Source organism: Salvia splendens, chromosome 9, assembly GCF_004379255.2.
Source record: "Salvia splendens isolate huo1 chromosome 9, SspV2, whole genome shotgun sequence".
In the NCBI taxonomy this organism is placed as follows: domain Eukaryota; kingdom Viridiplantae; phylum Streptophyta; class Magnoliopsida; order Lamiales; family Lamiaceae; genus Salvia; species Salvia splendens.
In genome coordinates this window covers 15,860,753-15,886,740 of record NC_056040.1, presented here as the reverse complement: position 1 = coordinate 15,886,740, position 25,988 = coordinate 15,860,753, and the positions used below count along the sequence as shown (strand labels likewise).

Genomic DNA, 25,988 nt, shown 5'->3' with positions numbered 1-25,988 from the left:
CTTAGAATATGATTTTCACAGCAACGAACCATGCTTGGAGTATGTAAACATTGCATGATGCACGTTTACGGTAGGTATATCACAAAAATTAGTGTCACTATAAATTTATGGATAAAGACTTTATTTTATTTGAGATGTTCTTAACTAGCGACCAATTTTTTCTACTGAAATAATTTCTAAGTGAAAAGAATAATAAATAGAGATTAGTATAAAATAATTAAATTTTATAACGCCGAAACAACTACTAACAAATAATTGAAGAATAATAAATTATTAATACCTAAATACAAAATAAAAATTGATTGCTCAATATATCGACGAGTATGGGAGATTTTGTATTACTATAAATTATAAATAAGAGTTTAATTTTACATCTAAACTTATCTCATCCATTATTTCTTATTTGAATTAATCTTGGTTCCATGAAAATATAATTGTTCGTTATACACTTCTAATTTAGTAAATAATTCAACTAACTTTTAACAATACTAGGGAACAGTGAAAGAATTCCATACACAAGTTTATTTGTATTTTTATTGAGCTTAGTGATAATAATAATGGTATCTGAATCTAAATAAATTTAATTAGTAGTCTTAAGTTATTATCTACTCTCCACTAATATATTACGGAGCATTAAAATGTATAAGCAACACCATTTCAAAATATACGAGAATATAATTGATTTTTGGAATAATGTAACATAATTAAAATGGGGGTTTTGCAATTACACTATATCAGTTGACGAATGGAGTATTCCATATTGTCATTACCTCATTTTAATATTCTTTCAGAAAAAAAAATGAGCTAGCATAGTTTGGGAAATTATGGCCTCATTTTAAAATGAGCTAGTATTCCATATAGTTTTAAGGTGATAAATTCAAAATGGAGGGAGGTGGAAGGGTAATTTATGGCCTCATTATCAAGGCTAAGATTAAAATGTGACATAGTAAAATAGTAAAAAAAGTTTAAAACCTATTAAAAGAATAAAATAATAATAATCTGTATTTTGTACTTATTATCTTAATGGAACTACTCTTAAATGATCAATATGAAAAATTAAATGGTAAGTGGCTGCATTTGAATTTGATGGAACTGCTCTTGAAGATCAAGAGAACAAAAATGAGACTAAAATTGGGCCAAAAGCGAAAAAATTAATCAGATCAATTGATCAAGTAAAGTCATTGTCCATAGCCTTTATTGATAGGTGTATTAATCACTTTACAAGTATCACCAAAATTCATTCTACATTGACCAAAAACATTTTTTTAGTTCACTCAAATAATATTTCATCTTCTTCTTCTTCACTAGGGAGTTATGGTAAATTCCTCAGACTTTCCGGCGGATAATTCTTTTGAGCAAACCATATAATCAAACATACCAAAGTCTGATTTAATTTAGGAAGCTATGAGGAAATACATGTAGAATTAAAAACAAGTTGTAGGAATAAAATATGATAAAAGACGAGAGTGATGAGAAATTGAGAATCCCAGTTGCAAAATTATGATGGTGAGATGGGAGTTGATAGGGGCCAAGGGAATTGGGTAACAAACATATGGATATTGGGAATCATGAATATCCCACACCCATTCTGTTACCATCTATCAATCTCCAATTTCATACCTTAACTAAACTCAACCTTAATCCACATATTTTCTTTGAAAAAAAAAATATCATTTGATTTTGGCTATTTTTTTATCTAAAAAATATCGAAAATACGACTTTGTTTGTTTTGAGTATTTGTAATATGAGGAAGCAAATTTAGTGGTTAAAATTTATGAAATGTGAAGGATTAACGATTTAATTATTTTTTCTAAAAGCCGGTGATTATGTTTACTAAATTTATCATAATAAATCAGCAATAAAATTGGCCTAAAAGTAAGAATGGTTTAGAGAAATAGTGAATGAGCCTGATATTAAATGGGCCTGATTTTGAAGAGAGAGATTTAAAAATGGAAATTTAACAGAGAAAACAAATGCGGTGAACGTGGATCGAACACGTGACCTTCAGATCTCCCAACTGAGCTATCCCCGCAACTGACATGCTTCCTTCATCCAATACATTTTAAACATTATGTTACTGTAATATTTTGAGTTTGTTGTAATATTCTCTCAATTTACTGTATTACTTTGGATGAATAAGAAAGTGAGAAATATTCTATTTTTATTTCGTAATAATAACTGTGTGTGTACTCAATAATGATAAATTAAAGTTGATATTGAGAGTTAACATTATGTGAATTAAACAAGGGTATGGTTAAAGTAGAATACGAAAATAAGTTAGTTTTGCTACTATAAAATAATACTAGCAAAATTGGTCAATACATGATGGATAAAGATAATAATTTTACATAAACGCTAACAAAAATTAGTCCTGTTTTCCATTTAGGACCGTTCACTTAAATTAATCTCTATATCCTATTTTACCAATTTTGTATTGAAATTCATATTGTTTACCATTAAACTTATTTTTTTTGGACGGAGTTAGTACTATTTACTATATTTATATTAAGACATTGAGATCTTTAACTTACAAAAAAAATCAGCGTCATAATTTATGCTTATCTTCTAGGCATGCGAGAAGCTTTTGTTAAAAATAGTAATACTAATTCGGAAGCAAAATATAGAATTTACAGTATCATTTAGACTTACGTTACATAGATTAATGCTATTGTGCCAATTAATAACAATTATGGAAATTGACCTCATATGTCATCTCCAGGGCTTTGGTTATTTTGAGTATTTGTAAATTCGGGATAAAAATTTACTGTATAGAATATTCAAATGTGAAGGATTAACGAAATTATTTTTCCTCTGAATAAATCATAATTTAATAGTATTGGAGCAGCTCAACAAAATATTCGTTTTTCTAGAAAAAAAATTCTAAGTTTGAAGGAAAATAAACAATTGTTAATTGCCTAAGGTATTTACTGGTTCTATGAGAAACATGTTGGTCTAGCAAAACCACTTAAGGGTTTCAATTGATCCTCTGGGTCTTTCCTGAGAATTATATGGTCTTCTTTTTCAAAATTGATAACATCTCCTATCTCCTTTTTCAATCAAAAAACACCCTCTTGTATAAAAAAAATTTATGTGCATGAGATCATATTCCATTCCAAAAATGGAAAGTTCGACACAATTGAGATTTTTTTTTGGAAATTGAATGGTGTTACTAATTCATGATCTAGTATGTACAAAATGAAAACTTCATTCTCGATTCTACATGAATATTTATAAAAGCCTTTCATTTGCTAGTTTGATTTTCCCCAAAATATATCCTAATTTTTGGCATAAGGATACTGTGAGTCATAAAACTATAATGAAATATAGGATAAACCAACATTATCAAATTTGAAAAGAGCTAATAGAAATGGTTTGAAAGACTCTACTGAGACAAAGATGGGCTGTCAAGAACGTAGAGGAGGTAGGATGGGCAGTTGGTCAGATCTAGTATGGATCATACATGGATGGTTAGATCTAGTATGGATCATACATGGACAGTAGTTGCAGTTGGCGGCTCTCCCAGGTAGAGATGCCCACCGGTTCCGAACCGGAACTGTGGCAATTTTCCCGAACCGGAACCGTCGCAATTCGGGTCGCGGTCCGGTTCAGGTTCAAGATATTTCGAACCGGAACCGTCGCCGAACCGGCGGTTCGGGACGGTTCGGAACGGCCGGTTAACCGGCGGAACGGCCGGTTCGGGCACGTTTATCAAGGCATTAGGGATGGAGCCGACGGTGGCAGCTTTTCAGCTGCAAAACCGGCGGTTAACCGTAAAAACCGGCGGTTAACCGCCGGTTCAGTGGCTTTCGGTGGCGGCGCGAGAAACGAGGAGACATGGCGCAGCTTTTGCAGACGGTTTGTCGACCGAACCGGTGGTTTTGTCCCAGAAACCGGCGGTTCCGGCGGTTTTCCGCCAAAACCGCCGGTTTTCTGCCAAAACCGCCGGTTTTCTGAAAATTCAATTTTTTTTTAATTTCAAATTTCAAATTCGAATTCTTCCATTCCCCCCCATTTTTATCTATAAATACCGGCTCTATCCTCATTTACATTCACCTCACTCTTGTGTTAATAAGAGTTTCTCTCTTCAATCTCTCAATTCTCTCTCTTTGTCTCTAATTTCTCATTTGTGCTATTGTGCTTCCATTTAATTACTCAAGTGCTACTCTTATTATTACGCATTGTTATATACTTATACTTGTTCCCGTAATTCTATAAGTTGTCTTTCTTTCTCAATTGCTAAAACAAAAAAATATATATATTATTCCATATTTCTACATTTCTACATAGCAATATGTCTTCATCCCGAGAAGGTCGTGTTGATAAGGGAAAGGGAAAGTCCAAGAGGCCATCTCGGCGATCCGTTATTGATGAAATTTCTCAAATGAACATGGATGCGTGGCAGGTTAATATTTATTATCTACTAATTTAATTAATTTTGAATTACATTACATTATTGTTCATAATTTTATTTGAAATTTACAATACAAATATTATTTTGTAGACTCGAGAAGAGCAAGATGTGGCACATGCTATTGCTCTCTCTCGCTCTCAATCCCAAGGCGATGCTTATGTTGGTACCGGTAGTGGTGCTCCCGGTCGCGGTGCCTATTCTCAACAAATTCCAACCCCTGTGAATGTTGATGAAGACGACGATGATGATGATGACGACGAGGAGGAGGGGTGGAGGTAGAAGAGGTTCAAGAAATGCCAGGTAGAAGAGGTTCAAGAAATGCCACCCCCACCACCACCAAGGAGTCGCCGTGGCCGTTGTAGTGGTCGTGGACACCCTCCTCAATCTCCTAGACCAGCTGAAAGGGCTTTAACCTCAAACATCATGGTGAAACATTTCAAGAAGGTACAAGATGGTAACGATCCTGACACTTATAATGTGTATTGCAACTATTGCGAAAACGTATACACATTCCGAAGGGGTGGAGGATACGGTACATTTACCCGTCACATGGAGAAAGCGCATCCGGTCGAGTTTGGTATCGCTCCAACCCAAACTCAACTCAACTTTCAACATGGAGTCGGGACCTGTAGTGGGACGGGTTCATCCCAAACATCAGGTATGTGTAGCAATACTCTTTTGAAATATGATAACAAAAATGCTCTTAATGTGATGTCTAGATTTGCCGTTATGAAACATTTTCCATTCAATGCTTTTGATAACGATGCTTTTGAGTCGAGTATGCGGCAAGTTTATAATGCCGCTGCAAGAAAATTGAGTCGAACTTCAATGACTCGAGACGTTGTTCGACAATGCATGGAAAAGAAGGCGCAATTAGGTACGTTTATTATTAACTTAGGGCATAAAGTTTCTATTTGCTCTGATGTGTGGACTGATTGTTTTTGCAAAAATTCGTATATGGGGAGTTTAGCAATGTCATGATTGATCCAGACGTGCTCCTCCTAGTCCTTCCACGTTTGATTTTGGTGGCGGGGAGTTTAGCAATGTCATGATTGATCCAGACGTAGTATCACAATTGCAAGATCTATACGGTACTACAACCAATAGGACTAGAGCGACTAGTGAGTTAGATATATATTTGGAATCACGCTCTATTTTTCAAGATGCAGGTCCTCCTACTCAACAAATTGTCGTCCTTAATTGGTGGGGAACACATGACAAAGAGTTTCCGATACTATCCATCATGGCTAAGGAGATTTTCGCTGTTCCCGCTTCCACCGATCGCCGTTGAGCAAGCTTTTAGTGTCGGCAGTTGTGTCCTAGACGACAAAAGAAGTAATCTCTCCGCCAAGAACATGGAAGCCACTATGCTACTTGATGATTGGGCAAAGGCGGACATGAGAGCACAAGAGCCGGATTTCGACTTCCGTGTAGAGAGTGATGGTGAAGAATTTTCCTCCGATGGCGATGACGAGGTCAGAAGCGAGAGCACTCAACAATAGCAATGACGGGGGGCGGTGAACGGCGAGCACGACCGACCAAATAGGTAAGCAAGGTAAGAGAACTACGTGAGCTTTGATTCCTCAATAAAATTGTGGATACGTAGGCAACTCAAATTAAATTTGAAAAGTTTAACTTTGAAAGTTTAAGTTGAGCTCAAGCCCTTTTCAATTTTTTTCCCCCCATTTCATGTTTTTTTTTATTTAAGTTCCGAGTCCGACGACACTTGTAAATTATATTACATTGTTGTATGTTGTATACTTGTAGTTGTAGTTGTAGATGTATATGTATTGTAAATTGTAATGTATCGTTGTCCGTTACAACTTACAACTTACAACTCAAACTCAATAAAATTGATATCATTTTCTCCTTATTCGTCGTATTTCTATTTGAATTATACATTGTCTTGTTCCAATTTGTTGTATAAATCCAAATTTCAATTAAAAAAAATAAAATAATCGAACCGCGAAACCGCCGGTTCCGAACCGGAACCGGAACCGCCGGTTTTCGAACCAGAACCGGAATCGTGAAATAGCCTCACGGTCCGGTTCCGGTTCCACCTTCGACCAAACCGGAACCGTCGGTTCCGAACCGTGGGCAACACTACTCCCAGGGTCCCTGAAGAATGTGGGCTCTTTTCTTAATCCATGGGGGTTTCTTAGCCCATATTTTAACATAGTACGATTTTTTAGATCTCTCTTTTTGCATTTTGAAAAACACAGAGTAAATTAGTAATTATTCTTAAGGCATAAAAGGAAAAAGATGAATCATATTACCAAAAACAACCGAGGGCCTTCAGTTTCACTTATTTAGATCGACGAGAAAACAATCACACAACTGGATAATTGCTAGTAATCTATACTTAACAAACAAGATAGATAACCCCAAACTTAATCTTCATGCAATTATCACGACAGAAAATATCAATAATCCAAGATCATAACAGAATATAGCAATCTAGAGTCTTGCAATTTGGTTCACAAAAGGAGCTTATTGATGATAGTGCACACCGAAAACAACGTACAGCTTGCCAAATACACGAAGTTTATGTAATAGGTATGGGGAAGAAGACCGGAAGAGAGATTAATAGCATGATAATTTTTAGTGTTGACTCAGCATGTTGTAGTTGTGGCATATGCAACAGCGCTTCCTTTTCCACGAGCCAGCATCAACCCGTTCTCATTATTATGTGGGAGCCGCTATCAGTGTCAACAATTTCACTGATTTCCCCAACCTTCAAACTGAATGTGACATCTTCAAAAGGTTTCTGCATCTGACCTCGGCCAAAGGGACCTACAAAGAGTATATGGCACAGGTTATAGTTATGGTAATTGTTATTATGTTATACAACATCATCAAAGGACTCGCATCCTTCAAGGAACATGTAATATTAGTAGTAGCTGAAAGCTGGAAGAACTGAAGATGTTAACAGAGTATCGCAGTTCAAGATAAGAGAAATATTAACAATAAGAAATGGTTGCAGCAACCAAAATAACATATCACCAATCATAATAGCTGAGAAGAGGTCAACCTTCATTTCATTCATTACAGAGGTGAAACAGCTTCTTATTGCTTCGTTGTTGATAACCACATGACCAATTACTAAGCTACAAAGATGATAATAATTTTGCCCACCCCAGCAAAAGATTCATAATAAATAGCACAATGTTAAGCTTGTTCGAAACAAAGCACTCAGCAAAGCAACTTTAAAAAATCGAGGAGAGTGAAAAGGATAAGCATATAGGTTTTGGGCAGCTAAGAAACACCTAGATTGTAGCAGGGAGAATGAGACCTCACAAAAGATAGCATATCTCATATGTTCAAACCCCGAATAAGAAACTTCTAAAGCTGGATAGAATGCATAACTAGGAGTACATTACAAGGAAACAAGCATCTTCAAATTGAGTTTATTCATACAAATAAATACTAACATTTACTATCACACACAATAGGTGAAGTGAAGATGAAAGGTGAAAGAAGAAGAAAGTAAGCAGGGAGGAACAAAGAAAGAAGAAAGGAAGCAAGGCGGAACAGAGAAAGAAGAAGCAGTTACTACAGTTTGCGAGCGATTATGTTAGCTGGGTCAGTTGAGAGCAGTTGCGGTGGAAACTACTCAAGCAGGAAGGATAAACAGCTTAGGTTATCTGTGTAAAATTTGTAAATGTATATTTTAATATCTTTGCATTCTGAGAGTTGGACGGCATTTGTAGAACTCCGACGGGTTCACAAGTAAGAGTGTATCTTGTTCATGTATCCTTGTTTACATCAATATTTTCCAAGTATTTTCTTATCTACATCGTTCAGTTCCAGTCAATAACATAACATAACATCCTAGGCTCCTAGCACACGAGTCCATAACATAACATAAGAAAATCATATAATCCAGGATCAAGAACATCCTAGGCTCCTAGCACACGAGTCCGGCCGCCCACTAGAGCAAATTTTCAACTTACAGAAAACAACCTACAGTTGATAAACTCCACAAAATTACTCTGAACTTTATATCGTTCATAATGGCTCTGCAAAATACTTTCCTATAATTGCAAATTTAAAACTCCTTTAATTTGAAAAGATGCAATACGTTTAATATACTCTCTATGTAAGAGCATCGTAATGATTATATACGGTATTGATTGTAACCTGAAAATGAATAGTAAGACTTGGCTGAAGCGCAAACAATTTATTAGTCAAATTAACAAATGAGAATTGAAATGTAAATTATCTAGACAATTATCCTGAACTTCACAATCCAAAATAATCTTCAAAATCACAAAATCCAAACCATTACAGCAAACAATTGTCAAATCGTACGATCTCTCACGATCAATTCAGCGAATTTCCTCAAACAATACCTAATTTGAACCTCAAAGGCCGCAGTAGTGAAAATTCTGATTAAATCCAAATATACTATTCGAAAGAATTGAAATAGAACAAAATCAAATTTCATACCGAGATCGCCGCCACGCTTGGCGGAGCTGCAGTCAGAAAGGCGGGATGCAACATCATCGAATCTGGTTTTTCCGGCGATGATATCGTCTCGGATGGTCTTAAGCTGAGCGACGGCGCTGTCTCTTTTGGTAGCGGAAATGCGGCGGCCCTCGGGGTCACTCCAGGAGGACTTCCGGCGAGATCCTTCGTGCTTTATCAGTATGTGCGATGCGCGAACCTGCTCGCTCGATGACATCTCCGCCGGATTACGCGGTGGTGGCGATCGATATGAGAATGAGAGAGTGTGTGTGTGGATGGATCGATAGTGGAACTGCAGTGAAAGCTCTAGGGTTTTAGAGCATCCACAACCGTGCTCTTGCCGGCGGCACGGTTGTGGGCCCTACCCCACTTTTTCTACCTGGACAAGAGCACAATACCCACAGCTGTGCTATTCTGCAAGGACGAGCACAATTAATTTAAAATTCAATTATACAAAAACATTTTCATAATACTAAAATTCATTAAAAAACCACAATAAATATTACAAATTACAAATAAAATAAAAAAGAAATAATTAAAATCCTAAAAATTAAAAATTACATAATTAAAATCCTAAAAATTTAAAATTACATAATTAAACTCCTAAAAATACAAAATTACATGATTATTGGCTAATATTACCAGAGGAAGACTACGCATCCGGCGGCACCAACCCCAATTGTTTTTTGAGACCCAATATCATGTCCTCGTGCGTTTGAAGTTGCGTGGGGGTCATAGTTGACCTATCGACCATATTGAGTTGGGCCAAAAGGGTCCACAACGAGTTGTTCGGGGGTGGAGGTGGAACATAGGGTGCGGGTTCGGGGGCGGGGGCCGATGGAGTCGCGGAGCGCCGGCGGTCGGCCGCCGCCTTCTTCCTTCCTTGCGGTCGGCGTTGGGAACCGCTTGGTCCGGCGTCGGGGCTACCCAAGTTAGCTCCGGCGAGTTGGCTAGCCACTTCTTCGGAGCCGGAGTCGGATAGGGATACCGACCTTGACCGTTTGGAGGATCCGCTAGAGGAGGATGTTACGCCTCCCATATACCTCGGGTGGAACCGCGTTTCCTGCCAAACGTTGAGGTACTTGAACGACTTACCGTTCAAGGATTGGTAGGTGCTCAGCGCGGCAGTGATGATGTCGACCTCGCTCCGACCGCTCCCGGCATTCCGCGACTCCTGGAGGAAATAGCCATTGAACTTGCCAATTTCTTCGTTGGCTCGGCCGATGCAGTTACGCACCATACTCTCGTTGCGCTCGATCGTTCCCGGCGGCCGGTTTGCATTGTGCCGGAAGCCGGTTTGCATTGTACCTTTAAATTTCCGCCGTGGTGCTGCCTTACGTGTAGGTGTAGAGATATTTGTGGTCGCTTTTGAAATTTCTTAGCATTTTATTAATTTTATATTTAATTTTGTTTAATTAATTATGCATTAGTATATTAATTAAGTTTAAAAAATCATTAATTAGGCGTTGATCGTTAGTTTTTGACGGAAAATGACCACTTCGATAACGATTTCAAATGTTTATGACCACTTCGATAATGATTTCAAATGTTCTGGACACAATTTTCAAAAAATGAATGTTTTGGACCAAATTCGTATTTTGGATATATATTTAGGACCAATTTTGACATTTATTAAATTTAAAATTCATTAGATTTCATTGTTTTCTTTTTACTACGAAAAAAAAGTGTTAAATAACTCGTCCAAGGCCCAATAGGCCCATATACATATGACGATAAAAATAGAAATAGGAATACACCAAGGAAGAGGATAACTGAAAATTCGACCTGAATTTGTTCCCGAGTTTCCTCTCTTACTTTGATAAATTTGGCAACAATGGCGCCGCTTCCTGGACCCTACTCCGGCAAGAGCTCTCTCGCAATGGTAATTTTCGTTTATTTTCTTTGATCTATTATCAGTCACGCACTGTAATCTATAAATTTAATTGAGGTTTTATCTGAATTTGGAATTCCACAGGTGGCTAGGGTTTCTGCTTTTTCCTTTGGACTTGTCTACGGCAGTTTAAAACTCAAGGTTCTTAAGGTATTGTCTCGTTTGTCTCCTTCATAAATGTTTTCAATTTCGTTTGGCTCACAGCGGTGGCTGGAGATTTTGATTTATATGCTTGTTTCGAAAGATTTTTTGGAACTTTGATTTGCTTGGTTGCGTTTCGTGGCGATTTTATGTTATGGTTTATAATTATGATCTGCTTGGTGCAGGGTTTGCCTTGACTTTATTCAGATCTACATTTTTTATTTTGACTTTTTTTGTAACTAAGACTTCTTTTGATTGCTTGATCTGTGAATGTTCTGCAATTGTTTCTGAACTTGGACTTGTGATTGGATAGTTTGAAGAATAGACAATTTAGAGTTCAAATTGGCAATCAGATTAAGCATGATGAAATGAATTAAGTTTTCTTATGTTGGATTTAATTAAAATTTTATGAAGATAGGTGGTGATTTTTTTTTTGACGACGATGACTAGAAATGAAATGTTGTGCTTTTGCTGAGTCTTTTCTTGTAGAAGTTCCGAGCCACTTCTATATTAGCTCAGAAGAGTTTTTTGTAAGCTAACTTGCTATGTGTGACCACTCATTTCCTTGCAATTGGAATATTTAGCCATTGCCTATCCAGTGCATCTTGTATGAACATGAATTGTGACATTGTGTTCAATAGGAGAAACAGTGTCTTTAGTGCTTGGTTGAAATTGGCTGTGTGCACATAGACGGGTTAGTTATGTTTAAGAAGTGTCAAATTTATGCTATAAATTGTCATTTAATCATAGTGTTTTTATATGGATAGTTGGGTGCATTTGTATTTAAAATTATGGAATTCTTTGTGCTCTTGATGCATGAGAATAGTTTCCAGCTTCTTTAGGTTTGCTGCTGATTTTCCACCACTATCCCCAAAACTAATCTGCTGTTTCTAACGTTGTAACTAAACTCTCACATAAATACCAGTGCACCCATCTACATCTGTGGTATCTTCTTGCTCTAAGGCTCCTCCAGCCTAATAGTAATAGATATTTAATGCAATGAAATAGTCGACTCTGCTTATATTGCTCTTATACGGTGATCTCTTGTATGAATTTTCTGGCAACCTGCATTATTTTGCCACTACTTGCTTCATCGATCATTGAGCCCTTCGAAGACTCACAGCTACTACTCTTTTTTTATGTTTTCGCCAGATGCAGGCTAAGTCTCATAAAAAGGCTGAAGCTAAAGCTCATCACTAGAGGATTTTTTACATTTTTACTTTTTTTTCGGAATGAAAATAAGTCATGAGAAAAAGCGGTTTTTCATTATGGCCTGATGTGCAGGACCATAAACCTCTACTTGAATTGGTCAGTTGGCATACAATGGTTTGAGCAGTATTTACATTAATCTCTTTGTTTTGGATGTGCTCTGTGCTCAAAGTTTCCTTGAAATTCGGTTGATCACTATTGTAACACGATTAACAGGTTTTGCTTCTGTCTTGTTTTGATATCTTTTTTCATGTGTATTTTATGTGCAAACAATCTTATTATGATCTTGAATCATCAAACAATCTTAAGGATTTATTTTTGAACTATTTAATGTTAGAAAACGATTAGCTGGTAAAAGCAAGATTGGAAACTTCTGAAAACTTAACCACAAAATATGATCAATTAGTACGAACTAAAATAAATTGTTTGGTTTATAGCATTATATAATTCCACCATGATGGATAACTTGGCTATTACATCTATCAGATAAAATGTTTCTTAAATAGAAATTGATTAGTTTTTACTATTGCCCATCAGATGAAATGTTATATTGAAAAGTACGAACTTGTGTAATACTGTTAATAAATGTACAAAATAGAAAATAAAGCACAAATAAAGAAATTATACTTTGTATTTACTACCTTAAGGTTCTTTTTACACATCTATTACAACAAAAAATTGAACCAAACACGAAGACCTGAAATAAGGAAATAAATTACTTTTCCAAGCCAGATTCTAGACAACCAAATGAGCCCTGAAAAACAAACAACAAAGTTGTGACTCATTAGTTATGAGCAATCTATCTGAACATGATTTTCAGAGTAGAGTGAACTAACCAGTTATGAAAGGAATTCTCTGCCTATATTGGAGACTCCGTTGTTTTTTTCATGTGTCGGATAAACTACTTCACATAAATAATGCCCTCGTCATCAATGTCATCACCCTCCCACTCCACATCATTATCCTTCCTACCTGCAAACTCTTCGCGATCATCATCTTCATCAATAGTTCCTTTTTTCTCATTCTCATCCTTCAGTTTATCTAATATAGCAATAACCTGCCAATGGAAAACACTGAACAGTTAAGAATTCATAGATGAGAAAAGAAAAGTCTCTCATTCAACAAAGCAATAGATGAGATCCACCATTGCATGGTTCACATGTAGTATATAATAAGTACCTCAGAAACAATCATGTTCATATATACTTAATAAACTGAAGTTGAAGCCACATTTTAATTTCATTCTATGCAAGTCAGCATGTATAATTATTTCAGTAAGTCATTCAATACACCACCATTGCGTTTACGTTCTCCATTTTGCAAAACAGTAGCATGATAGGCTGATAGCCATAGGTGATAAGTTAAGGACGACAGAGTTGGATGCCTTTGACAACGGTATTTTGGTTACAGATCAAGCCATGTCGAATATACCAACATCAGAAGTATCTATATGTAAGTGTGGAACACATCAATTATGAGGAACTAAATGAACACACGATGCAGTAATGTTTCATCATGAGAGTACACATGTAATTGGTAGTTAAAAACCACTGAATATCTTACCCTGCTTCCACGTTCTAGAGACTCATCTTCTAGGAACCGGACCTCAGGGGTAAGCCGCAACTTCATACGCTTGCCCAACTCACTGCGGACATATTTTGCTTTTGCCTTCAATCCTGCTAGAGCAACTTCTTTTCCCCTTTCATCTCCAAAAACGGATACATATACTTTAACAACCTAAACGGGATGAAAATGATATGCCTTAAACATTTTAAAATAAAGATCACACAACGACTCGAGATACACTGATACTAGTCTAAATAGACAAACTTAACACTCTTAGTAAAGTTTGAGATCAAGACTAGCAAGCTAGGGACCTCCTCAAAGGTGAAACAACAGGCAACCTAGTGCTAGAAAATTATAAATATACAGAAATAATCCTGTGTTTTCATATGGTGCAACGCACTTTTCAAGATCAGACAGCTCAATTGTTGATCAGCATGCAAAATGATGGAGACATTGCACAATTTAATTACTCACAAAACCTATAATGCCTATGTGCTTTGAGCCCTAGCTCATGTGTACATAAAATTCATAGCTATCAAAGACCACAACTTCTTAGCGATTTTGCTTTGAGCATCAAAGTTGATTTATTTCCTTTGTTTAGACGATTTAAGTTCGAGCAATGTATGATACTCTTAGCTCGAAAACAACAGAAATTAGCCCAGATTTTAACCTAAAACTGTACATAAATTAGAATCAACAAAAGGAAACACATCATGATTTGCATATACTAATATAATGTGATAGCAGAAAACTCCTCGCTATGTCTCCACAAATCCAATTTTACAGCTAAACTGCTAAAGAAGCACTAGTACAATTCGCCTCAGTAGTGGTAAATCAACCAAATCAAACCAATTTACCTGCAAATCAGCAGAAACTTCGACATCACTGATCGTCGTCAGCGACGAAAGATATCTATCCGCCCCCAAAGCAGCTTCCGGCAACACCGCGTATTGCAAAACCTTATCGGTAAGCAACATATCGGAGATCTCTCTCCTAATCTGCTTCGCCACCATTTTCACCCTCCTAGGGTTCGCCATGCACACAATTGTGCTCTTTCCGCATCTACCTCCACCGCTACAGCTGGCGGTGGAAACCAGCCGGCGCGGCGGGGGACGGCGGAGACCGACGTACGCGACCGGGCAAGACGATGGCGTCGAATGTGATGCTGGATTTGGTAGAGAGATTGTGGAAGGTTGAGCTAGAAGGTGCGGCATTTGAGAGTATTGTCGATATGAGAGATTTGGGAGGGAAGAAAACCAGAAATTCCCGGATAATATCTCTCACCGTGGAGGGTATTTTGGGTATACAAATTTTGGAAGAGCAAACCGTTGGGCTTAATTTATGGGCTTTTAGCCCAAAGAAAATATGCTCAATCCTATGGTGCCATTGGGCCGTTCTTTTTATATAAAAGGTAATTGCTTCAAAAATATTTTTATATTTCCATTTGCATTCTTCAATATCTCGAAAAGAATTGAAATTAAAACTTTATTGTAATGTATATATACAGGATTTAATATAACTATGATTTGTGATTATATTGAATTGTGATCCAACACAATCGGGTCCTTAGAGCATCTGCAAGAAAATGACTCTCCACAAACGGGTAATTAGATCGTCCTCTTCTACTAAAAAATTGGTAAATTATTAAATAGTATCAACCTTTGATCAAATTTGCTAATTTAACCTAATTTTCCAACCTTTCAATAATCTTCATGTCTTTCTATATGTATCATAGGTGTTTAATAGTAGTATGTTAATGTCAAGTTTAACTAGAACGGTATTTAAATGTTAACGTCAAGTTAAAATTAGAAATTAGATTGAAAATTGTATTATTCCACAATTCACCCTTGAAATAGTAGTACTATATTATTCAACAATTAACCCTTGAAATAGTGCAAGTTTAACTAAGTTTGTATCATAATAATCTTATAAAACAGTATTATTATACTTTTTCGTGACAAAGTAAATTTTGTAATATTAAAAACAAAAGGTGAGGTTGCAAATTGCAATCATAAAATATTGGAGGTTGCAATATGAAGGCTCAATCGATATTAAAATATGTACGTATGAAGCAAAGCGGTGCAATAATTGGGTATTATTAGCATTTAATAATATTAATTTCAGCTGCACAACGGCATGACATTTGATTTAATAATTAATATGCAAATTATATATTGTAAATGAACGTGCCTGAGATTCAATAAGTTTGAAAACCGTAACGTTCAAAGACGCTAATGTTGGTGTATAACAATATTTTTTGTGTTTCCACTATTTTTTTTATTCATTTGCATAAGTATTATTTATAAATCTAGTTGGACGAGTTTAATCAGCTTATCAGAGTTTTTTGGTGTGAGAATGTAGATCTAGATAACTAATTTCAGTCATTTGATCACGAAAAATTTTAATGGATGCATACATCTTAGTCAACGTTTCGAATTTCAAGAGGAATAAACATTTCATTTTATTCGTAATGTTGTTAATCTCAACGTGATTTGTGATTAATGAATTTATTCGATTAGATACTTTAATGATCCTGTTAAATCATGAATGTAAAAGCGACTCATAATAATTTTCTATTTCAAATGAAGTCAAGTACTATAAATTAGCACAATTTGTTTTGAACTTTGGATTTAATATTACTCTTTTAAAGATAGTAAGCGACGTACAACGAAAGCATACCACATTAATTTCTATTGTTACTTAAAAAACAAAAAATAAATGATTGAACGGTAGCATAAATAAACCACCGCAATAACTATTTTATTTGATAGCTATAATGATAAGATATTTCAGAGAGGCTGTCCACGTGAGTAACACATGGTTCCTAGTATGGATTATTATCATTAGCGAAATTAATTTAATATATAGAAATATTAATTGACATTTTCCATATTACCGTATAGGAAATAAGGTTAAGAACTTAGAATATTGGACACGTCAATTGTATAATAGAAGTAGAGGGAAATAAGGTTAATATACTGGCCACGTCAATGTATTATGGTGTTTTTGAAAAACTGTAATCACATTAAATGGAGAAATAAATGATTTAACATAAAAGGAGCAAAATAAGGGAGTAGTAGATGATAATGGTGGAATTTTCAAAAGCCATGTGACAGGGCCCCTTAAATAATTCTATTTTCACTAATAGTCGTGATTAAGTTCGAAAAACAGGGCCCCGCATATATTCCCCAAATCTTTACACAGATTAATTAATTTAATCAACATTACTGCCATAATTAGATATGGTGAGACAATGAATCAAAAGATTCAAAACTGAAGCAGCAAAATCTGCGATCTTAACGCACTTAATCAGTTATTTAGTTATTCCACATTAATTACATTATTTTATTTTGGAAATATTCCACACTGATTTAGGGGATATTTTAGAACTTAGAACTTTGATCTATATATTTTATACTCCATTTTAAGTTTTTAACCTAACTAAAACGTTGCAATGATGTTACACTTTTGTAATTCGTTATGAATTAGTAGTGTCCCTAATTTTTCGATCATTGTGTATGACTATGTTTTCAAACAAAATTTAACTTATAATATGAATGTAAAATTTTCAAAATCACATTTGAATTGCGGATGTGGGAAAGTTTGTGCATTAATTATAATTTAATATTTTTAAACTTTTGGGGCATATACATTTAATCACAATATTAATAAATGTTTTATTTTCAATAAAATCACAATATAAGATGCTTTAAAAAACGGCTTTTGTTTGCCCTCATATTAAAGTATGAGCTAATTTTTATCCTAAGGCCCTAATTAAGATATTGTGTTTTTTATAAAAATAATATTTATAATTGAAGACGTATTTTTTTGAAAATATCACTGAATTGTAATTTTTGGATCAGATTTTGACTTAATATGCCAGAATCCAAACGAAATTCAATTAATTCCGAAATGTTTAAGATTATGCATGACATCATTTAAAATTAATCGCTATTATTAGTATTGTATCACAAATTACGATTGACACGGAACAAAAGTCACGTGTAAGCTTAGCCACGCCTTAATTACATTTATACAGTCTTTCGTTAGCAAAATTAATGAACTAAAATAAAATCAAACACTACTTATTAAGTAATTACTTAATAAGAAAAACATTATGGTACAGTTGTGGATGCTCTTATGTTCCTAACATTATGATCTTATCAGAAAAACATTTCAACCAAAGAGCACAGTTGTGGATGCTCTTATGTTCCTAACATTATGATCTTATCAGGAAAACATTTCAAACCATGGAATTCACATCCCTTAATGACCTAAAGCCTAACAATGCTAAATTAGTCACGAGAGTCTGATATGTGACTGGGTATGGAGACAAATCAAATGTCAATTCCTTGGAATGTATTTTCCATTATCGAATGGTACTGATGTCGTTGTTGTTTATTATTATTATTATTATTATTATTATTATTATTATTATTATTATTATTATTATTATTATTATTATTATTATTATTATTATTATTATTATTATTATTATTATTATTATTATTATTATTATTATTATTATTATTATTATTATTATTATTATTATTATTATTATTATTATTATATTATTATTATTATTATTATTATTATTATTATTATTATTATTATTATTATTATTATTATTATTATTATTATTATTATTATTATTATTATTATTATTATTATTATTATTATTATTATTATTATTATTATTATTATTATTATTATTATTATTATTATTATTATTATTATTATTATTATTATTATTATTATTATTATTATTATTATTATTATTATTATTATTATTATTATTATTATTATTATTATTATTATTATTATTATTATTATTATTATTATTATTATTATTATTATTATTATTATTATTATTATTATTATTACTACATTTTTATAGTTATTTATCTAAAACTATTAATTTTCATTTTTTTTTACAATAGCTCACTCTTATTACAAATCATGAATTTACAATTAACATGTTCTCCTAGACACAAATATCTACTCACCGACCATACATTCTCGGAATTTATGTTGTGATTCAAGACAATTGAGCTAATAAAATAGATTGGAAATGTTGATAGGTGACACTTTTTGATAATTTATTACTATTATTATTATTTGCTTATTAACATTGTTTCTACTTCTATTTTTTAGTTAAATCATCTACTTGGTTTAAATTAAATTTCTTATACCGCAATCAGAATGACATCGTTTCATTTTCTAAAAAGTGGGAACAAAATCACACTATTTGTATATAGTAACATAATCAATTTGAAACAAAAATTTTGTTTGTTTTGCACAAACACCTTTGAATTAACATATAGTCCTGGTTTTTATTTGATTTCAATTTAAGTGGCTGACAATTCTGACTTCCAAAATAAGCTTTCTTATATACCTCGAATATGACAATTAAAAAAACAAATTAATTACTAAAATTAGATGTATCATCTTATCATTTGGCCCCTAATTTAAGTACTTATAATTCTCTTTAATCAGTATGCATGCAGAAATATTATTTATTCACGACCAATAAACAATGAACTAAAACAAGGGTTCATATTTATAATGTTAGTTTATTTTATTTTCTTTAGTTTTTTCGTCTTTACAAATAAATAAATTATGAAAGCTACTATCTATAATATAATATTGTACTAATTAAAGCTAATGTTTGCACATTCGTCACTAACTTCGTCAAAATAACAAACTCGGGGAAATAACAAATTCGGGGTAAAGTTCGTGATATTATTTGCCAATTTAAAAGTTCATGGAAAAAAAATCCAATTTTTTGAAAGTTTCATGATATTAGGTGCCAATATCCCAAACTAAAATAATAGTCCGTGCATCACACGGGTGTGACACTAGTTGGTTACGTAGTACTCCACTTAAGGTAAAATTTATGATACTTCGTCTTTTTACATTTACAAAAGATTGAATGAATGAGCTGTAATCTCACGATACGTTTAATAATGTATTTCTAATAGTTGACACTCAAATAAGTATTATGGATCAAAAGTCAAGACAGTATAATGGCTAATGAGATTGTAGGTTAGGAGTACTAATTAATTGGGGAGTACTACTATAATTCTTTGCTCGGTAATAAAACGGAATACTCACATGATGGAATGGATGAGTTATTATCTCGTTCTCATTTCATTCCACTTGTACCATAATTTTATTTTACCTTCATTACATTTCGTTATACCAAGAAAATCTTTAACATCTTAACATCAAAATTTACACAATATATCAGAATGTGTGTTGGAATATATACTTTCTCCGTCCACCAACACGAGGCCAATTTAACCGGACACGCGTTTTAAGAAATGTAGTACTAGAAACTAGAAAGTGAGTGGAAAATGTTAGTGAAAGAGGTAGGTCCTACTTTTATACATAGTACTACTGTATTAGTTTTATAGTGAATTGCGAATGAAATAAAGTTAGTGGAATATGGAGTCCATTACCAAAAGTAGTAAAAAAAGCAAATGAGACATTTATTGGTGTACGAACAAAAATGACAAAATGAGACACTTATTGGTGGACATAGGGGAATGGGTAGTAATTTAATACTCCATCCGTTTCACTCAAAATGTTCACCTTCCTTTTTAGTTTGTTCTATTTAAGATGTCCATTTTTTATATTTGGAAATAAATTCATCTCTACTATCTCCTCATTAAAATATTCAATCACATTTTTCACTCTACTTTATCATACTCAATTACTCCATCTAAAATCTTGTGTCATTCAAGAATGTAGACATTTTGAATGTAAGGTAGGAGTCCATAATAGAGTACATTAATGTTTGAAGCTAAAGGTCTTCGATTCAAACTCATTATGACGCAAACTTTGAATTTCTACTCCCCCGGCCAGTCTCATTCAAGATGTCTGGTGTGAATCAAATTGTAGCCCTTTATTGTATTATTTTAACTCATATTTTTAGGTGAAAAATGGACACATTTTGATATACTGTAGGACAAAAGATCAAGCTAAAAGAGAGAGAGAGAGAGAGAGAGAGAGGAGAAAGGAAAAAGGTCTGAATCTGATCAGTAATCAACCCTTCAAGATTAATTTAAAATGCTTCTACAAGTCCACCATTGCATTCACCTTCGAAATAGCTTCGCTTGGATACCTCGCCCGCTTCAATCAGAGCCCAGTAGAAGAAGATACGGCTGTTTTACGAAGACTGCGCAATGCAGTGCAAAACGCGCGACCAGACGTTCAAAACGCCCGATCTGTTCGAGAATTAGACAAAATGCCCGACCGGGCCTTTTTCACTGCGCAGATCGCCCGACCGGGAAAATGGTACCGGGCCTGTTTTTTAAGCCCTAACTATTTAAATAGTTAGGGCACGAATTCCAAGACATTTTTTGGCGGCTGGAGGCGATTTTTAAAGAGAGAAAGAGGCTTGGAGTCCATTTTTGGGAGGAAGAAGAAGAAGCTTGAGGCTAATTCTTCCCTAATCTTGCCCATATGGTAGCATTTACTTGTTTTCTTGTATTGTTGCCCACTATGAGTGGTTAGATTTTAGGGATTACTCCTAGTTAGTTAGGGAAGCTTGTAAATATGAATCTATGATTGTGTTTTGATTGATTTCCGTCTTTTGGTTCTTGTCTATGTGTTTATTTCTATCCGTATTGGGTTTTGCTAGCAAACTTAATCCGGTAAAGGCCTTAACTTCAATGTCTCTTTAACTTGGAGTATGGAGCTAACATAGATAAGAAACCATAGGCTAAAACTGATCAGGGGATAGTCCGGGGTGGATCTTATGTGTTGAACGTTCGTAGAAGCCAATCCCGAGCTTACTATGTGACTGTAGGAGTGAAGTGTTGGTGAATAGAGTCTAGGAGACGTGATCAGCTTATCCTAGGTGTAAAATTCCACTATCAGTGATCAGCTGCGTGAGAGCGTAAAATCCACACGATCCCGATAAATATTAGAAAGTAATTAGACTTTAGGATTCATGTGAACAAGCAACCCGAAACAAGCTAGGAGTATTCTTCCCTCTTTATCGTGATTCCCTTGTATTTTTCCTCCTCGTTTCGTCCTTCACTCGCCCATTGATCAAAAATCCAAAATTAAACTATTTTACTACGTTTTAGTTAGGTTTACTAATTTTAGCAATTAATCTCCTCCATGTGGGTTCGACACCTTTTATACTGCATTGCATGTCTGTATACTTACAAAGGTAGTATTTTTAGGGATTTATTACTTGTTTTGTGTACTTTATAGGTAGTTTAGCTTAGTTAATTTCTTTAGTTTTTATTTTGTTTTCCTCAGGGTGCCCGTAATCTATGTGTTTCTTGTGCATATATTATATTTTGGAAGGAGGACGGAACTTGTGTGGAAAGCGTGTGATTAGTGGTCATCAAGTCCTGAAGAGGTTGTCTGTTTCTCAACGGTTTGGTAATTGATGGCTTGACTCCCACTTTTAGGATTTTAGGCTAGAACACTTTCTTTACCTCACACACGATTATTAGGACTAATCCCGGAGTTGTTGAAGTTCTCGCTTTCGGTAGATGGGTGACATCGTGCCAACTTAACCCCTTACTTGCTTTAATTTATATTGTTGTGTTGTGCTTGGTATTTTTCTGCTTGGATTGTGTTCTAGTTTGCAGAGATGTTCTATTTTTGTAGGCATCCAGAGATATGAAAGTGTGAGATGTGGGAGACATGTGAATGTGATGTCTATGGAGTGCAACAAGGCCATTTGAGCTCACACTTCGGTTACGGCCATGAAGAAGTCCCAATAGTCCGATGTTTAGGGGTGATGCGCGTTGGCCGGGTACAGAACCCGACGAATATCGGTCGTTCGACGCCAACGCACAGTACAATCCCGAATTCAGTACGGATTCGTACGGTTTGTCTGACATGGAGCCGTCTCCAACCCGACCCGTCGCCCCCTCCCGCCGCCGCCATAAAGAAGCGGATCCGGCACCGGGCGTACAAGGTGCCACCTTCGGAAACGAATGAAGAGTACGCCCCCGGGAGGACGAACTACCAACCGGATGAAACCCTCGTCTTTGCGAGGTGTTGGGTGGATATTTCGGAGGACGCGGTAACAACCAGAAGCAACTTGCGTACTGGGAGCGCATCGCCGAGCGCTATAATGAGGCGAAGCCGTCGAGCGCGTACAAGCGTCATATGGAGCTATTCCGCAAGTACTGGGACCAGGTGAAAAAGCAAGTCAACCTGTTCGCGGCGGAGTACGAGAAGTGTTCTAGGGAGCAGGGAAGCGGCGAGAGCTTGAGCGATGTGCGCGGTAGAGTGCTGTTGTCGTACCAGTCCATGTACGGCGACTTCAAGCATTTCAACATCTGGGCGCTCTTGAGGGACAAGCAGAAATTCCAAGGCGGGATTCTGCACACCGGTGCGACAAAGAGGACGAAGACCACCGAAACTGGTGGTTACACGAGCAGCGAAAGCGGAACTCGTCCGGTGGACCTCAACCGGACGTACGCGGAGGATGAGAGTTCCGGCACACCGATGTCCTCCCGGCGTCCCATAGGCGTCAAGGCTGCGAAGAACAAGGGGAAGGCGATGTCGACATCATCCTCGACCGCCGCCGCCCCATCGCCGATCCCGGTCCCGATCCCGACCCCGAGCCCGTCGGCCACCGCGTATGTGGAGTTGGCAACAACCTCGATGGCGCGGACGTTGTTGCAGACGCACAAGGCCCTCGAGAAGTGTACGGACCCCGCCAAAGCCGAATACCTCTGGGGGGTTGATCGATGAGCTGCGCTGGAAGTTGGGAATTTCGTATATTAGCCAACTTGAATAGTGTAACTTTTGTTTAATCAATGCAGTCTTCGCCGGTTTTTATTTAATCGTTGCGTTTTTTAATTAGTTTGCATTATATATTTTGAAAACATTTAAATTAATTAATTAAACAATAGTAAAACCTATAGGGCGCCCCTTAGGGCGTCCCATAAGGCGCCCCACTGCAGGTGAAAGAGTAGGAGGATAAAAAAGATGATGTGGCGGTGCATAGGGCGCGCCTAAGGGCGCCCCATTGCTAATGCTCTAAGAGTGTCCACTATGGGACGCCCGCGGCTATAACCGCGGGTTGGGGTGGTAGGCGGGCGAATTATAGTGGGGGAGTTGTCCGCCCCGGGGGCGGACGCGGCGGACGTGGGCGGGGGGGCGGACGGGCGATCGCCGTGTGAGGGGCGAGGACGCGGCGGGGGTGGGACATAGCCGCGCCTATGGCGCGGCGACTATAGTGTGAATATCCGCTGCGGCGTGATTTTAATTTTAATTTTTTTGTTTTTTTCCTCTATAAATACCACTCTCCACCACCTATTTTTCACAAAATCCATCCACTCACTATCTACACAACCACTCTTTAAAAAATGCACCGAGGAGACGACGAATCACCCGACTCTCAGGAATCGGGATATGGCAGCAATCCATCAAACCCCTCGGGCTATCCTTCGCAACAATCCATCAAACCACTATAGAAGAAGAAGAGGAAGACGAGGAAGCCGACTCCGACACCGAGTAGACGGTGGCGGAGTTTTATAGTTGTATTTTATTTTAATTATTCGTTGTATAATTTTACCGGTTTGCAATACAACCAATATTCGGCCCTAATTACCTCGTATTCTAGTTATTTACACAGCGATTATTTAAATTACACTTGATTGAAACTAAAAAATATTTAAAAATGAAAATTGATTATAAAATTTGAGGGCTATTGGAGGTGTCCACTATAGTGACGGAAATAGAATTTTAGGGCTATGGACAACAAAATTGGGCTATGGACAAAAACTGGGGCAGGGCTATTGGGCGTGTCCGCCTCACCCTAAGATAACCCTAAATCTCGTAAATAGTTGAAAAATCAAGGGGTATTTCCGTCTCGCAAAACCTAATAAAATCCTATAAAATCACACCGTTATGCGAAACTTCAAATCTTCAAACAGCTAACACCGATTCTCTCTCGTCACTTTCTCTCTCACCACCGCACCGCATCTATGGCGAAATGCAACAAAATCCGACACATTGTGAGAATTCGTCAAATGCTAAGGTCGTGGAAGAAGAAGGCAACATCTCCAGCTCCTGTACACCGCCTGCCACCGGATGTTCCGGCGGGGCACCTAGCGCTCTCCGTCGGCGCCAGCTGCCGGAGATTCGTAGTCCGCGCAACACACCTTAACCACCCGATCTTCCAACGCCTGCTCAGCCAGGCCGAGGAGGAGTACGGCTTCGCCAATTACTCGGGGCCGTTGGCGATTCCGTGCGACGAGACGCTGTTCGAGGAGATCCTGCGGTTTGTGTCGCCCGGCGACTCGGATTTGAAGAGATGCCGGAATGAGGGATCCGATTTTCTCGCCGGCGAAACTCGGCCGTTGCTGTACGGTTTCAGCAACTGAGATTTACACTCAACTGGACGATTTTAACCTTGATTTTTTTTAGAATTTCCCACTTTTTTGGGGGAATATTGTTTGCTAGGAAGGTGGAGAGGGGCAAAATTGTGCCATCCCCTTTAGTTGATCGATTGACAAAAGACTGATATTATAAATGTCTTTTTCTAGATAAGATATATTTTGAAAATTGCGAAATGTTATTAGTAGCAATGAATAATTATATCTGAAATATTATTTACGGAGATGTTTTTGAAAATTTTAAATTATTATGTGGTTTAATTTGCTATATTTCATTGTGACTAGTAGTGTATATGAAATTTGGAAATCATTCAAATAAACGAAAACATATCTTTGCCTTAACAATGGAATTTCTTTGATCTGTCATATTCCAATATGTGACCATTAAAATGTTGTATCTCACCATTTTACATATTTTTAAATGTATGGTTGCGGTTACATACATTTTTTATGCCTAGTATGAGTAGTAATAAAATGCAAACTCATTTATTGTATAAAATTCAAACTTTTCAACATAGTATCAACACAATGTCAACCCAGCATCAACCAATATTTAGAGTTTGCATTTGATCACATTCTAGCATAGTATAGGATCCGATTCATTCGGAATAGATAACAAAATGTAAAGTTAGAGACCGTGTTAAGAAAATCATTTTTAACTTTTACTCCACTTAATACGTAAAATATTAGATATGGAAATAAACCAAAATGAAGAAGAAATCCTTAGGTCAGATAATGAGGGAGAATTTGTGAATGGAAAAATGCAAGACTTTTTCGAGAAAAGGGTTTAGTCCATCAAACTTCTTGTGCATATACTCTAGAACAAAATGGGGTAGCAGAACGAAAAAACAGATACATCCTTGAAGTCACCAGAGCTCTCTTAATCGAGTCCAAAATACCTAAAACTTTCTGGCCCGAAGCCGTA

The 25,988-nt window shown here is 36.1% G+C and overlaps 3 protein-coding genes across 3 annotated transcripts; 1 reads left to right on the top strand and 2 right to left on the bottom strand.

Annotated features, from left to right (window-relative positions):
• Positions 1-6,790: 6,790 nt before the first annotated feature.
• Positions 6,791-9,176, bottom strand: LOC121749648 (peptidyl-prolyl cis-trans isomerase Pin1-like). Its single transcript, XM_042144231.1, has 2 exons — positions 8,861-9,176; positions 6,791-7,204 (listed from the first exon to the last, which is right to left on the bottom strand). The coding sequence occupies exons 1-2, from the start codon at positions 9,093-9,095 to the stop codon at positions 7,080-7,082; spliced, it is 360 nt and encodes a 119-aa protein (XP_042000165.1). The 5' UTR covers positions 9,096-9,176; the 3' UTR covers positions 6,791-7,079.
• Positions 9,177-12,732: 3,556 nt separating this feature from the next.
• On the bottom strand, positions 12,733-14,939 carry LOC121746981 (probable ribosome-binding factor A, chloroplastic). The gene is made up of 4 exons (XM_042140953.1): positions 14,543-14,939; positions 13,683-13,856; positions 12,956-13,176; positions 12,733-12,873 (listed from the first exon to the last, which is right to left on the bottom strand). The coding sequence occupies exons 1-3, from the start codon at positions 14,897-14,899 to the stop codon at positions 13,021-13,023; spliced, it is 687 nt and encodes a 228-aa protein (XP_041996887.1). The 5' UTR covers positions 14,900-14,939; the 3' UTR covers positions 12,733-12,873; positions 12,956-13,020.
• Positions 14,940-24,585: 9,646 nt separating this feature from the next.
• On the top strand, positions 24,586-25,283 carry LOC121747368 (indole-3-acetic acid-induced protein ARG7-like). Its single transcript, XM_042141401.1, has one exon. The coding sequence runs from the start codon at positions 24,653-24,655 to the stop codon at positions 25,049-25,051; it is 399 nt and encodes a 132-aa protein (XP_041997335.1). The 5' UTR covers positions 24,586-24,652; the 3' UTR covers positions 25,052-25,283.
• Positions 25,284-25,988: the final 705 nt, after the last annotated feature.